This window comes from Miniopterus natalensis, chromosome 10 (genome assembly GCF_054644295.1).
Source record: "Miniopterus natalensis isolate mMinNat1 chromosome 10, mMinNat1.hap1, whole genome shotgun sequence".
In the NCBI taxonomy this organism is placed as follows: domain Eukaryota; kingdom Metazoa; phylum Chordata; class Mammalia; order Chiroptera; family Miniopteridae; genus Miniopterus; species Miniopterus natalensis.
The window spans coordinates 40,622,718-40,636,330 of NC_142090.1; the positions used below are offsets into that span (position 1 = coordinate 40,622,718).

The following is a 13,613-nucleotide window of genomic DNA, read 5'->3' on the forward strand; positions in this document are numbered from 1 at the left end:
CTTCTCAAAATGATGATACTCTCATTTTAAATACTGAAGAAACTGAAACTTAGACATGATCTATTCAAAGATATATAACTAGTAATAGTGTTGCAAATCAAACCCAGGTTTTCTGAACTTCAAGGGTCCTACTTACAACCATGGTGCATTCAGTTTCGAAAGCTGTGAATGATGAGGTTAAAATGAATTGGGGGCATCCCCTGATCTCACTCTCCAGAGCCCACAACCCCAGACTCTCCCGACACAGCTCCAGTCCACTCCACTTCCCCTCCGCCTGAGGACAAGTTTCGAAAACTTGCTGTGTCAGGGAGGAGGGAAGATGGCAGCCCTGTGAGAAGCAGCAGTGCCCCTGCTCCCAGCCACGGACTTGATTTCCTCCTAAAATCCTATGTAACCAGCTTGAAAAAAACACAGAAACATACCTGAGTGGACCAAGTGTGAGTGGGGAGCACTGACGAAACATCACAGAGTCCGAATTTTGTCTTGCTTAGCTTGTTTTTGGTTTTGTTTTGGTTATTTGCTTTGTTTTGTTTTATCCTTGCTTCTACTATCAAGACTTTCTTGATACCCCTGCTTAACGACTGGGACTTTATCATTATAACCAAGTTTACTGCTTTCCTCTATAGTTTCCCCCAAATCTCTTACCAGAATCCTTGCCTGCCTGGGCTTTATCTCTCTCTCTCCTCTCAATCCATTGGCATAACTTTTTTCTTCTTTTTCTTTTCTCTTTTTCTACTTTTTTTTCATTCTTTCATTATGCTCCCTTCTGTCTTCCTGTCCAATTGTTGGTCTCTCTTATTCTCTTTATTGTATTTTTGTTTTCTCATTTTCAACTATTATCCTATTCCTATTCTCTCCCTTAATTTTTTGTTGGCCCTTCTTTCAGAATCTTTTCTCTGCTTCTGTTATCTCCCAGTAGCTTCTCTATTTTTTACATTTTAGTTTATTATTATTTTCTAAATTTTCACCAGTATTAACAACAATATACATCTCTCTCTATTTAAGCATTACTTTTCTTTCTCTCTTTTTTTTCGTTTTGAGCGTACTTGTGTGTGTGTGTGTGTGTGTGTGTTCTCCCTTCACTATCCCAGTTCTATTTTCACATGGGTTGTTTTCATTGTGACTGTCAAGATATTTTGTAAGATACCTCTTGTTTCCTGGAATTTTATTTGTGTATTGTCCTGCTTTGCCAGCACCCGTACAACAGCTTACACATTGACGTTAGGGCTGAGATACAGCTAGCCAACCTGAGAGGAGGGTCCTCCCAAAGACTGATCTACAACAATTGAGGCCCAACCACAACAGGAGAACATAAAGAAACCACAAAAGAAGCACCCACAAGAGGGACACATCTAGAGCAAAGAGCTCAGAGGTGTAAGGAAAACACACCTCTGGGCTCCACTGGACCCACAAGACAAAATCCCATCCCACAAGACTGGGAGAAAGCAAATATATCTAATATACAGATACAAACACTAAGACCTACCAAAATGGGGAGACAAAGAAACAACCCTCAAATTAAAGAAAAGGAAACATCGCCAGAAAAAGACGTTGATGAGATGGAGTTAAGCAAGTTATCAGAAATGGAGCTCAGAGTATGGATGATGAAGATGTTCAAGGAACTTAAGAAGACTCTAGATGATAAGATCGAGAACCTTAGTGAAAACATGAAAAAAGGGATACATACCATAAATAAAACTCAGACAGAGATAAAGAATGCTGTATCTGATATCAAGAATGCACTGGAAGGAATTAAAAACAGGCTCAATGAAGCAGAGGATAGAATAAGTGACTTAGAAGACAAGGTAGAGAAAATCACAGAATCAGAGCAGCAAAAAGAAAAAACACTTAACCCTTTGCGGTCGTTTTAAATTTGGAAATGGGTGTCATACTGGTCGGAATTAATTTCCATTGAAAGAGCAGTGATACATAACATGCAAGATTATGAATGATAAACAAGAGAAATTATGAACTGATACATGAATGGAGTTAAGATTCGTACGGTTCCTTGCTGTGGTGGCTGAGAGCAGACATACGACCGGAACGGTAAAAAAGCTTTGGTGGCTGAGAGTAGACAAACTACTGCAAAGGGTTAAAAAGTATGAGGACAGTCTAAGGGAACTTTGGGACAACATGAAGCGAAACAACATTCGCATTATTGGAGTGCCAAAGGGGGAGGAAAGAGAGCACTTGGTGGAAGCAATAATTATAGAAAACTTCCCTAGGCTGGTGAAGGAGAAAGCCACACCAGTTCAGGAAGTACAGAGGGTTCCAAACAAGAGGGACCCAAAGAGACCCACTCCAAGACACATCATAATTAAAATGACAAATGTCAAGGACAAAGAGAAAATGTTAAGGGCTGCAAGAGAGAGACAAGCAGTGACCTACAAGGGAACCCCCATAAGGCTGACAGCTGATTTCTCAACAGAGACTCTTCAGGCCAGAAGGGAGTGGCATGAAGTTCCGCAAGTAATGAAAAGCAAGAACATGCAACCAAGACTGCTTTATCCAGCAAGGCTATCATTTAAATTTGAAGGTGAAATAAAAAGCTTCCCAGACAAAAAAAGGCTAAAGGAGTTGAGTACCACCAAACCAGCATTGCAAGAAATGCTAAAAAGACTGCTTTAAGAAAAAGAAGGAATAGTGAGAGAAAGGTACATCAGCATAAAGGGGGAAAATGTCATTAAATAAGTTGATATCAACAGTAACTTTAAATGTAAATGGAATAAATGGGCCAATCAAAAGACACAGGGTAGCTGAATGAATAAGAAAACAGGACCCAAATATATGCTGTCTACAAGAGACTCACCTGAGAGCAAAAGACTCACACAGGCTAAAAGTGAAGGGATGGAGTAAAATGTTCCATGCAAATGGAAAGGAAAAGAAAGCTGGAGTAGCAATTCTTATTTCTGACAAAACAGACTTCAAAATTTAGACCATAACGAGAGACAAAGATGGTCACTACGTATTACTAAAGGGATCAATCCAACAGGAGGAAATAACCCTTATGAACATTTATGCACCCAATACAGCAGCACCTGAATATATAAAAAATTTCTTGGGGCACTTCAAAGGGGAGATTGACAGCAATACAATCATAGTGGGGGACTTTAACACCCCACTGTCAGCACTGGACAGATCATCAAGACAAAAAATCAACACGGAAATGCAGACCTTAAATGAATCACTAGACCTAATGGATTTAATTAACATTTATAGAACATTTCACCCCAAAGCAGCAGAATACACATTCTTCTCAAGTGCACATGGAACATTCTCAAAAATAGACCACATGTTAGGGCACAAGGCAAGTCTCTACAAATATAAGAATATTGATATATATCAAGCATCTTCTCGGATCACAATGCCATGAAACTAGAAATCAACCACTACAAAAAACTCAAAAATATTCATGCACATGGAGGCTAAATAGCATGTTATTAAACAATGAATGGGTTACCAAGGAGATCAAGGAAGAAATCAAACACTTCATGGAAAGTAACGAAAATGAACAGACAACAACCCAAAACCTATGGGACACGGTGAAAACAGTCCTGAGAGGAAAATTCATAGCATTACAGGCCTATCTCAAGAAACAAGAAAAAGGTCTAATGAACCATCTAACACAACAACTAAAAGAACTAGAACGAGAACAGCAAGAAAAGCCCCAAGGAAGTAGAAGGAAGGAAATAATAAAAATCAGAGCACAGAGTAATGACATAGAGACTAAAAAAACAATACAAAAAATCAATGAAACCAAGAGCTGGTTCTTTGAAAAGGTAAATAAAATTGATGCACCTTTAGCCAGACTCACTAAGAAACAAAGAGAGAGGACCCAAATAAATAAAATCAGAAATGAAAGAGGAGATATAACAACTGATCCAACAGAAATACAAAGGATTGTAAGAAAATATTATGAGCAACTATATGCCAACAAATTGGACAACATAGGGGAAATGGACAAATTCCTAGAAGCATACAACCTTCCAAAACTGAATTAAGAAGAGGCAGAAAACCTGAATAGGCTGATAACAACTAATGAAATTGAAGCAGTAATCAAAAAACTCCCAGCAAACAAAAGTCCTGGACGAGATGGATTTGCAGGTGAGTTTTACCAAACATTCGAAGAAGAATTAACACCTATTCTATTCAAACTATTCCAGAAAATTCAAGAGAAGGGAAAACTCCCAAACTCTTTTTATGAGGCCAGCATCACCCTAATCCCAAAACCAGATAAAGATACTACAAAGAAAGAAAATTACAGGCCAATATCCCTGATGAACATAGATGCTAATATCCTCACTAAAATATAAAATACTAGCAAACCGGATCCAGCAATACATGAAAAAGATCATACATCATCACCAAGTGGTATTTATTCCAGGGATGCAAGGCTGGTACAACATCTGCAAATCAATAAATGTGATACATCACATAAACAAAATGAAGGACAAAAATCATATGATCATATCAATAGACGCAGAAAAAGCATTTGACAAAATCCAGCACCCGCTTCCGGTAAAAACTCTCAGCAAAGTGGGACTAGAGGGATCATACCTCAACATCATAAAGGCCATATACGACAGACCTACAGCCAACATCATACTCAATGGGCAAAAACTAAAACCATTTCCATTAAAAACAGGAACAAGACAGGGATGTCCGCTTTCACCACTCTTATTCAACATAGTACTGGAAGTCCTCGCCATAGCCATCAGACAGGAAGAAAACATAAAAGGTATCCAAATTGGAAAAGAGGAAGTAAAACTGTCATTATTTGCAGATGACATGATACTGTACATAGAAAAACCTAAAGACTCCATCAAAGTACTACTAGATTTGATAAACAAATTTGGCAAGGTAGCTGGATACAAAATCAACATCTGGAAATCAATCGCATTCTTATACACCAACAATGAACTTTCAGAGAGAGAAACTAAAAAAGCAATACCATTTACCATTGCAACTAAAAAAATAAGATACGTAGGAATAAATTTAACCAAGGATGTAAAAGACCTGTACTCAGATAACTACGTGACACTGAAAAAAGAAATAGAGGAAGATTTAAACAAGTGGAAGAAGATACCATGCTCATGGATTGGAAGAATTAATATCATGAAAATGTCTATACTACCCAAAGCAATTTATAAATTTAATGCAATTCCTATGAAAATACCAACAGCATATTTCACAGTCCTTGAACAAACATTTTGAAAATTTATATGGAACCAAAAAAGACCCCGAGTAGCTGCAGCCATCTTGAGAAAAAAGAACAGAGTGGGAGGGATCACATTACCAGACTTCAAACTATACTACAAAGCCACTGTAATCAAAACGGCCTGGTAGTGGTACAACAACAGGCATATAGATCAATGGAACAGAACAGAGACGCCAGAAATAGATCCACACCATTATGGTCAGTTAATATTTGACAAAGGAGGCAAGAGTATCCAATGTAGTAAAGACAGTCTCTTCAATAAATGCTGCTGGGAAAATTGGACAGATACATGCAAAAGAATGAAACTAGACCACCAACTTTCACCGTACACAAAAATAAACTCAAAATGGATGAAAGACTTAAATGTAAGTCACGAAACCATAAAAATCCTGGAAGAAAACATAGGCAACATAGGTAGTAAAGTCACAGACATCCCACGTAGTGGACTTTTCACTGATACATCTCCTAGGGCAAGAGAAACAAAGGCAAAAATAAACATATGGGACTACATCAAACTAAAAAGCTTCTGCACAGCAAAAGAAAACAGCCTCAAAATACAAAGGAACCCCAAGGTCTGGGAAAACATATTTGCCAAGGATGAATCTCATAAGGGGCTAATTTCCAAAGTGTACAAAGAACTCATAGCACTCGGCAAGAGAAAGACAAACAACCCAATTAAGAAATGGGCAAAGGACTTAAATAGACACTTCTCCAAAGAGGACATACAGATGGCCAAGAGACCCATGAGAAAATGCTCAGTGTCACTAATCATCAGAGAGATGCAAATTAAAACCACAATGAGGTATCACTTCACACCTATCAGAATGGCTGCCACCAACAAATCAACAAACAACATGTGCTGGCAAGGGTGTGGAGAAAGGGGAACCCTAGTACACTGCTGGTGGGAATGCAGACTGGTGCAACCACTATGGAAAACAGCATGGAGGTTCCTCAAAAAATTAGAAATGGAGCTGCCGTTTGACCCAGTGATTCCACTCCTAGGGATGTATCCTAAGAATCCTGAAACATTCATCAGAAAGGATATATGTACCCTGATGTTCATAGCAGCACAGTTTACAATAGCTAAGATCTGGAAACAGCCCAAGTGCCCATCAGTAGATGTGTAGATAAAAAATCTGTGGGACATTTACACCATGGAATACTATGCAGCTGTAAAGAAGAAGGATCTCGTACCCTTTGGGACAGTATGGATGGACCAGGAGAATATTATGCTAAGTGAAATAAGCCAGACAGCGAAAGACAAATATCACATGATCTTGCTTATACGTGGAATCTAAAGAACTTAATAAACTGATGAACAGAATAGATTCAATGACATGGAAGCATAGATGAGACTGATGAATGTCAGAAGGATGGAGGAGGGCAGGTGGCTGGAGGGGTAGAGAGTAACCAAAGAATTTATATGCATATATACACAACCCAAGGACATGGACAATGGTGGGGAGAGGGACTGGGGAGGGGGAAGGAATGCGGTGGAACGGGTCATTGGGGAGAAAAAGGGACATCTGTAATATTTTAAACAATAATAAAATTTTAAAAATAAAATGAATCAGAGAGAACACAAGGTCAGAATCTGCTTTGCTTACACTAGAGAGACCATGGAGATGAGTCAAACCCAGTGAAAGTGTGTCCTAGAGACACCGCAAGCATTCATTTGAATAAAATAAATACCCCATCTACAGATAACTGCATCTGTAATTCTACAACCGACTAACATTACCCAAGATTACCATTATATAACTTTCCTCAAATTATATTAGAGAAAAATGAAACATAGATTACTGAAAATACACTGAAATATATGTCAAGGCAGAAAAGAAAATGCATTTTCATGATGCTGTTATATAAATAGGTAAATTTTCCTTTTTGTGATTAGTGTAATGGCTTCTATTTCAACCATTTGAAAGAATAAAGGCCTTTCTCCAAGAATCAGAATGGCTACTTCTGCTGCCTCCCTTCTCTCTCATTAATCTTTTTCCCTTGAGATGCCCAGGTAATTCCTTAGAAAGAGGGAAAGAGGGCACAGAACGTGCCAGTAACTAGCAGGAAAAGGAAAGACAATATTCAAGGGAGGAACAAATAGAACTACATAGAATTTGAGGTTTGCTGAGAGAAAATTTGCCTTTTGGTTAATCATATATGAAATAAACTATATAACAGAAAATACTTACAAATATATCAAAATAAGAAGAGTAGAAGTCATACTGCACCACCTCCTTCTCTAAGGTGTTCTCAATGCCTCCATTCACCTAGGAGGGAGAGTAAAAAGTAAAAACAAAGAGATTGACGTGTGAAAGTAATACAAGAGAACATACAAGGTTTCATATACACTTTTCTGCCTATCTTCTCAGAATCCAGGAATTTTAAAATATAGAAGAATCCTCATACTTCTAATAGAAAAATGTTGAATAGCATTCCTCACTTAATTCTGAATTCAATGAACAAATATAAATGCATAATGGAAAACAATGCATTTTTTGTAGTTCATATTTTGGCAAACTAAAATTTTAAATAAATAAAAAGTCTTTGAACTTTATCTTAGAAGAGAAAAAAAAATTAGTCCAAACTTAAAATCCTAAAACCATATACTTTTAAAGAAGACAATTCACATTTATCCAGGGGCTCCCTCACTTTCTAATCACTCTCCACTGTTTTAGGTATTGGAAGTAGATTTGACAGAACTTACTTTTAGACTGCATGTGGGATGTGAGAAATACAAAACAAGCAAACCAGTCAAGGACGAGACTACATTTTTTGGCCTGAGCATCTGGGTATTGTTTACTGATGAAGAAAGGGAAAAGTAGGGGTGGGTATATATGTTGGGGGAAACTGTGTTAAGTTAGATGCCCATTGGACATGGCAGGTAGGTCATGATATAGCAAATTAATAATTTCTGGAAGATCACAAAACCATGTCTTCTAGTCTACTCCATAACCTGTAAGAACTCACTATTACAGTAAGTCCAACACTTCTAGATAGCTAAGAATTTTAATAGTCTAGAACCAGTTTACCTATGCAAGTTCATTTTCTATAGGCGCTTTCTAGCCGGGCTAGTATTTTCTCTGCCTCTTTCCCTGTACCCTCCAACACACACACACACACACGCATAAGCATACATTCCTGCCTCAGTGCTTCTGCTCACCTTGATCTCCAAACCCTCTCCCTATTATTCCCACAATCCAATTCCAGTTCATCCTATCCCAAATCCCACCCATCCTGCCACACCCACCTCACAGTCTGTCTTCTTCCCTTACCCCTCAGATAATTCCAACCCACTGACCTCCCCCTAATGTGAATTTGTTATTGCAGGCCATCACAGTTTAACTATGGAACACAGTGACAGTGGGTAATAAAATCAGAATTAGAGGGTAATAAATAACTGAAACACAAATGTAACAATAGTGAGAGAATAATAACCATTTCCCTCTCTTTCAATGTTAAATTTATTTCAGTTAATATAAATTACGTAACATATAGCTGTGAAGAGTTTTATAACTACAAGGGGCTGCTGTATATATCTTTTCATTTGATCCTCACAGAAATTCAAAAGGAAGGCAAAGCAGGTATTAGTTCAGCTAACTGACTGAGAAATCAAGGTCCAGAGAACTTAATGGCTTGCCTTTTAAGGCCACAGCACTAGTTGTGATAGCACTAGGTCAAATTAGAAGCATTCTGACACTTTCTAGTACACCAGTCAGAAAATAAAATAGGCAATAAGCACTGATAAAGGCCTTTTTTGAACCATAATCTCAACCAAAGTGTCAAAAGCTAAAAGAGAAAACAACTTCCCTTCTATTGCCTTTTGGATCCCTGTCCACATCAGTCTAAAGAGCCTAGGGTGTGGGTGGCAGTTTGGAGAGGAAATAGAGTCCTCAGGGAACTCAAGCCATGGTGAATTCCAGATCCAATTCAGGCAATCAGTTTACTAGGGGTGTACTAGGTGGCCCTAGACAGAATCAGAACCATCCCTTCAACTGGCCCAAACATCTGCTGCCCTAAGGTCTTCCAGAAGAAAGTGAACTATGGTGGTAAAAGGCTTCTCTGGGCAACCCATCCCCGCACTCCAGGTTGGGCTGCTGCCCGTCAGCTCCCTAGAACAAGGAGGAAAAGTGGCTAAGTCAGAAGTCATATATGAAGGCAAAGTATTTTGGTATTGTTATGATTGCACAGAACAGTTGGGTCCCCATGTGCTTCTGAAGGTCTAAGCACCCTATATGGTATTTCTTATTTTAAAGACCAACACCACAGGCAATATGTGTATGTGTGTGTGTATATATATATATATATATATATATATATATATATATATACACACATCATCTCAGCCAAACTTTGTATCTCATGTAGTTTTTTGTGGAACTTGCAACACCTGAAAGCTTCTACCCTAGTACTTAGTAAATGTACAGACATTTCTTAAAAAGTAAATTTGAGTGATTAGAGATTTACAGAGAGACAACAAAAGAAAACAGATGGTACAGCATGTAGAGAAAAACCCAGGTCAGGATTGACAATTCAAAACAAACAGAACCAGAAATTGGATGTTTTAAAAAAACCTTGCTAAAAAAGTCATGTACTATGTTAAAGATCATATAATCTTCTGTGATCTTTTAATTTTATAACTGGAGAAACTGGAAGTCAGTGGAAAAATAAAGATAAAACCACATTTCTTAATTGCTAGGCCTGGCGACTGACTTTTCATTTGGAACACATTGCAGAGATGTAAACAGATTGCTTCTGATGAACAAGAACAGAATGCAGTCCACTTCACTTCCAGTTCAATTTTTTTGAACCAATAAAAAAAGGAGAGAAGTGAGAAGTGTGATCCTGTGAAGCCCACCAGAGCTCTGTCCATGGCGTCTCTCACTTCAAAGCATGTAGTGGTTTTAGTGGTAAATCAATGAATTCCTTGATTTTGTGCTGTCACTACAATAATTTTTTTTTAAATCCTCACTCGAGGATATGCGTATTGACTTTTTAGAGAGGAAGGGAGAGAAAGAGAGTTAGAAAAACAGTGATGTGAGAAACATCGATCGGTTATCTCCCACAAAACAATCCAACTGGGGAATGAACCCACAACCTAGGTATGTGTCCTGACAGGAACCGAACTGTCAACCTTTTGGTGTACAGGACAACTACGCCACCCGGCCAGGGCTATAATAATTTTTAAGTGTGCTCCCTTAAAACTGCTGCTATGCTTTTCTGTTAAAAGATGCATTTCTTTTTCATCTCGCATTATAAAGCTGTTAGTTTTAAAAATATGTTACTCCTTAAATATACATTAATTTAAATATTTTAATGTGTACATATGGAACACACAGTAAAGGGAGATGCTAAATTACTGTGTCATATCACTGGGTTGTTTGGTTTTAAACCAAAATAAGGCATATCTACAGTACTAGATTAACAGAAGAAAAATATGTAAACAGAAACTTAACAGTAGATTCATGTTGTATATTACTGTGATTCTGAAACAAATCTTATTTTCTAATATAAGTACCTGCTTTCATTAAGAGTTTTGTTCTTCTATTATGATAAAATTAAATGAGTCCAATAACCCTAATTTCTAAGAGTCTAGAGTCTAGAACTAAAATTGCTGTTATGAATCAGAATATTAAAGTTTAGATTAGGATGTTGACTCTTTCTATAAAAAGGCAAAATCAAAAACCATTTTCAAACAACTATCTCAGCATCTTTTCATATTTTAATAAATTCCTTATAAAGCACCTAGCAAGGTGCCCAGCAAAGAGTAACCTCTTAATAATAAACAACAAATAACTACTACTACCTAGGACTTAGCAATATTTCTTGGAAATAGATGAACTATTGAAAAATAAAAGCAGCAGCCCTGGCCATGTGGCCCAGTTGCTTGGGCATCGTCCTATACGCCAAAAGGTGGCAGGCTCTATTTCTGGTCAGGGCACATACTTAGATTGAGGGTTTGATCCCCAGTCGGGGCAAGTACGGAAGGCAACTGATTGATGTTTCTCTCTCACATTGATTTTTTTCTCTCTCTCTCTCATCAATAAACATCTCCGCGGGCAAAAAAAAAAAATGAAAAGAAAATGAAGGGAGCAAACAACTTTTGCCTGGGAGGAAAGCATTTTGGAAGAGGTTACCTGTTACTATTGGTAAGAAACGTAAAAAATTAGAACCAAGGCTTTGGGAGAAAACAGATATGTTGGGTTAAATAAAATATATTATTGAAATAAATTTCACCTGTTTACTTTTACTTTTATTAAATAAATGTAGCAACTAGAGAACTTAAAATTACATATGAGGTTTGCATTGTATTTCTATTGGACAGTGCTGGTCTAGACCAGCGATTTTCAACTGGTGTGCTTCAAGAATTTTTAAAACATGCAATACGTGACTATTTAGTCAGGGGCACTGACCTCTTTTCCCTTAGACTGTAAAGAAAAAAAACTGACAAGAGCCAACACAACAATAGCTGTCTTCTGTGAATGAATCAAAATTATACCTATTTTTTTTGTCACATCAGCAAAAAGCATAATATATTTTCTGGTGTGCCACAGAATTTTAGTAATTAGTTTCTGTGTGCCATGAGATAAAAAAAGGTTGAAAATCTCTGGTCTATATAACTGCATAAACCTGACAAAATATAGGCAAACCTCCAAATGATTCTAGAACATTTTTTGATAAAATATAAATTAATAATCTCTTTGCAAAAAAGTAGAGAAAATACATGCAAAATCGTAAGTACGGGAATTAGAAAAGTATATGCAGCATCTAAAACATATTCCAGAAGCATGCTACATTTTTTTGGAGCAAGGATCAGCAATCTTCTTCTGAAAAGGACCAGGGAATAGACATTTTTGCCTTTGTGGGACAGGACTCAGTCACAACTACTCAACCACTTAGCATAAAAACCAGCCACAGACTATATGTAAACAGATGGGCAGGGCTGTGTTCCAATAAAACTTTATTTATAAAAGTAGTCCAGCTGAATTTGACCCCCAGGCTATAGTGTGCCAATTCGTACTATAGAGCAAAACACCATGAATTCAAATTCCAAATCCCAGACAAAATGAGTTTTAAATTAACTAGGTTTGGCTTAAAGAATAACAGTAAAGAAAAAGAAATGTCTGATTCAGCTGGAGAAGACAAATATTGCCTCATTTGGAAAAAAAAATGAAATTCATTAACTAAGACAGAAATGATGAAAAAAATAAGCAAATTATGTTTTGTCTCTGGAAACAATTCTTATACAGTCATAGGAAAAACCACTTACATTTAACTCTATTATCCACAGTAATGTTACAAATAAGAGGTCAAAGGTGACAAACAAACAGAAAGTCCTCCTGACATCAGATATGCCTGTCTTTTCCCTTCCTTCATAGGACTCAATCCTGGCCATCAGTTGTGTAGGGTTGATGGAATGGACATCGCGCAAAGAAGCGTGAGAGCTCTGGCTCCCTGTGAGAGCATTCTCCATGTCTTCTGGCAGGGAGTTCATCCTGAAGGGGCGTTACAGGAGCCTTTTTCCAACTTCACCATCCCTAGAGAAAAGAGATCTTTGGGGAATAAAAGAGAGACACCATGTTAAATCAGAGCTCACCTACACCACAGCATTACCCCCACCTCCATACAACTGTTTCTCTAACTGAGCATCAGAGCGTCTTAACTGAAAACAGTTATGTCTTGAAGAAGGCATAAAGAGAAAGTGAAATGAGAAGCAATTCTTAATGTTAACAATTAATACTACAAAACAGCTATATGGAAAAGAATAGAGAAGAATGCAAACTTACAGAGGTAAAGGATAAAGATGTGATGTTAACCATAACACATAACATAAAGGTGTGCCTGATAACCTGGAGAAGGCCTCTTGGTGAACAAACCAAGCCAGTTCTCGCACTGTGCCAAGAAAAAAACTTGTACAATTCTGTCATTACCCACAGACTAGACTAAAACATTAACTGAATAGCTTTCCAGAGAGCATGTAACCAGAACGTGTAAACAAGCTGTAAAAATTTTTGTCCTAAAGAGAAATTGCTTTCCTCCAAAGGTATCTAGTAAACCTTTGTATTTGGTATTTCCCCATCACCACTTAAGCATGTTTCTGGGCCTCTTCTTTAAAAAGAATAATGCACATTGCAAAAAGTTCAGCAACACATAAATGCCCCACTGATAATTGCAGTAGTTACACACTCCTATGTGGAGATGCAGAACTTCCTCCCCCCAAGGTTAGGATGAGCTTCTTCAGTAAAAGTAAAAGATTTAGTAATATAAATGATTTGATCTCCTCATGGATAAGGCAAAGTCATCAAATAGAAGGTATGGTGGATGGTATTTTTGTTTGCCAAATGTTCCAGTTCCTCTCCCTATAGTGCCTCTCACTGTGGGAGGATTATATTAT

The 13,613-nt window shown here is 37.5% G+C and overlaps 1 protein-coding gene across 5 annotated transcripts in view; it reads right to left on the reverse strand.

Moving 5' to 3' along the window:
- STARD3NL (STARD3 N-terminal like) overlaps positions 1-13,613 on the reverse strand; it is a 64,034-nt gene that overhangs the window by 21,852 nt on the left and 28,569 nt on the right. For all 5 annotated transcript variants that reach the window (XM_016199142.2, XM_016199143.2, XM_016199140.2 and 2 more), the window contains 2 exons: positions 12,489-12,771; positions 7,411-7,488 (listed from right to left, as the gene is read on the reverse strand). In XM_016199142.2, the coding sequence (XP_016054628.1) occupies positions 7,411-7,488; positions 12,489-12,713 (303 nt within the window). In that variant the 5' untranslated portion in view covers positions 12,714-12,771. The remainder of the gene's footprint in view (positions 1-7,410; positions 7,489-12,488; positions 12,772-13,613) is intronic.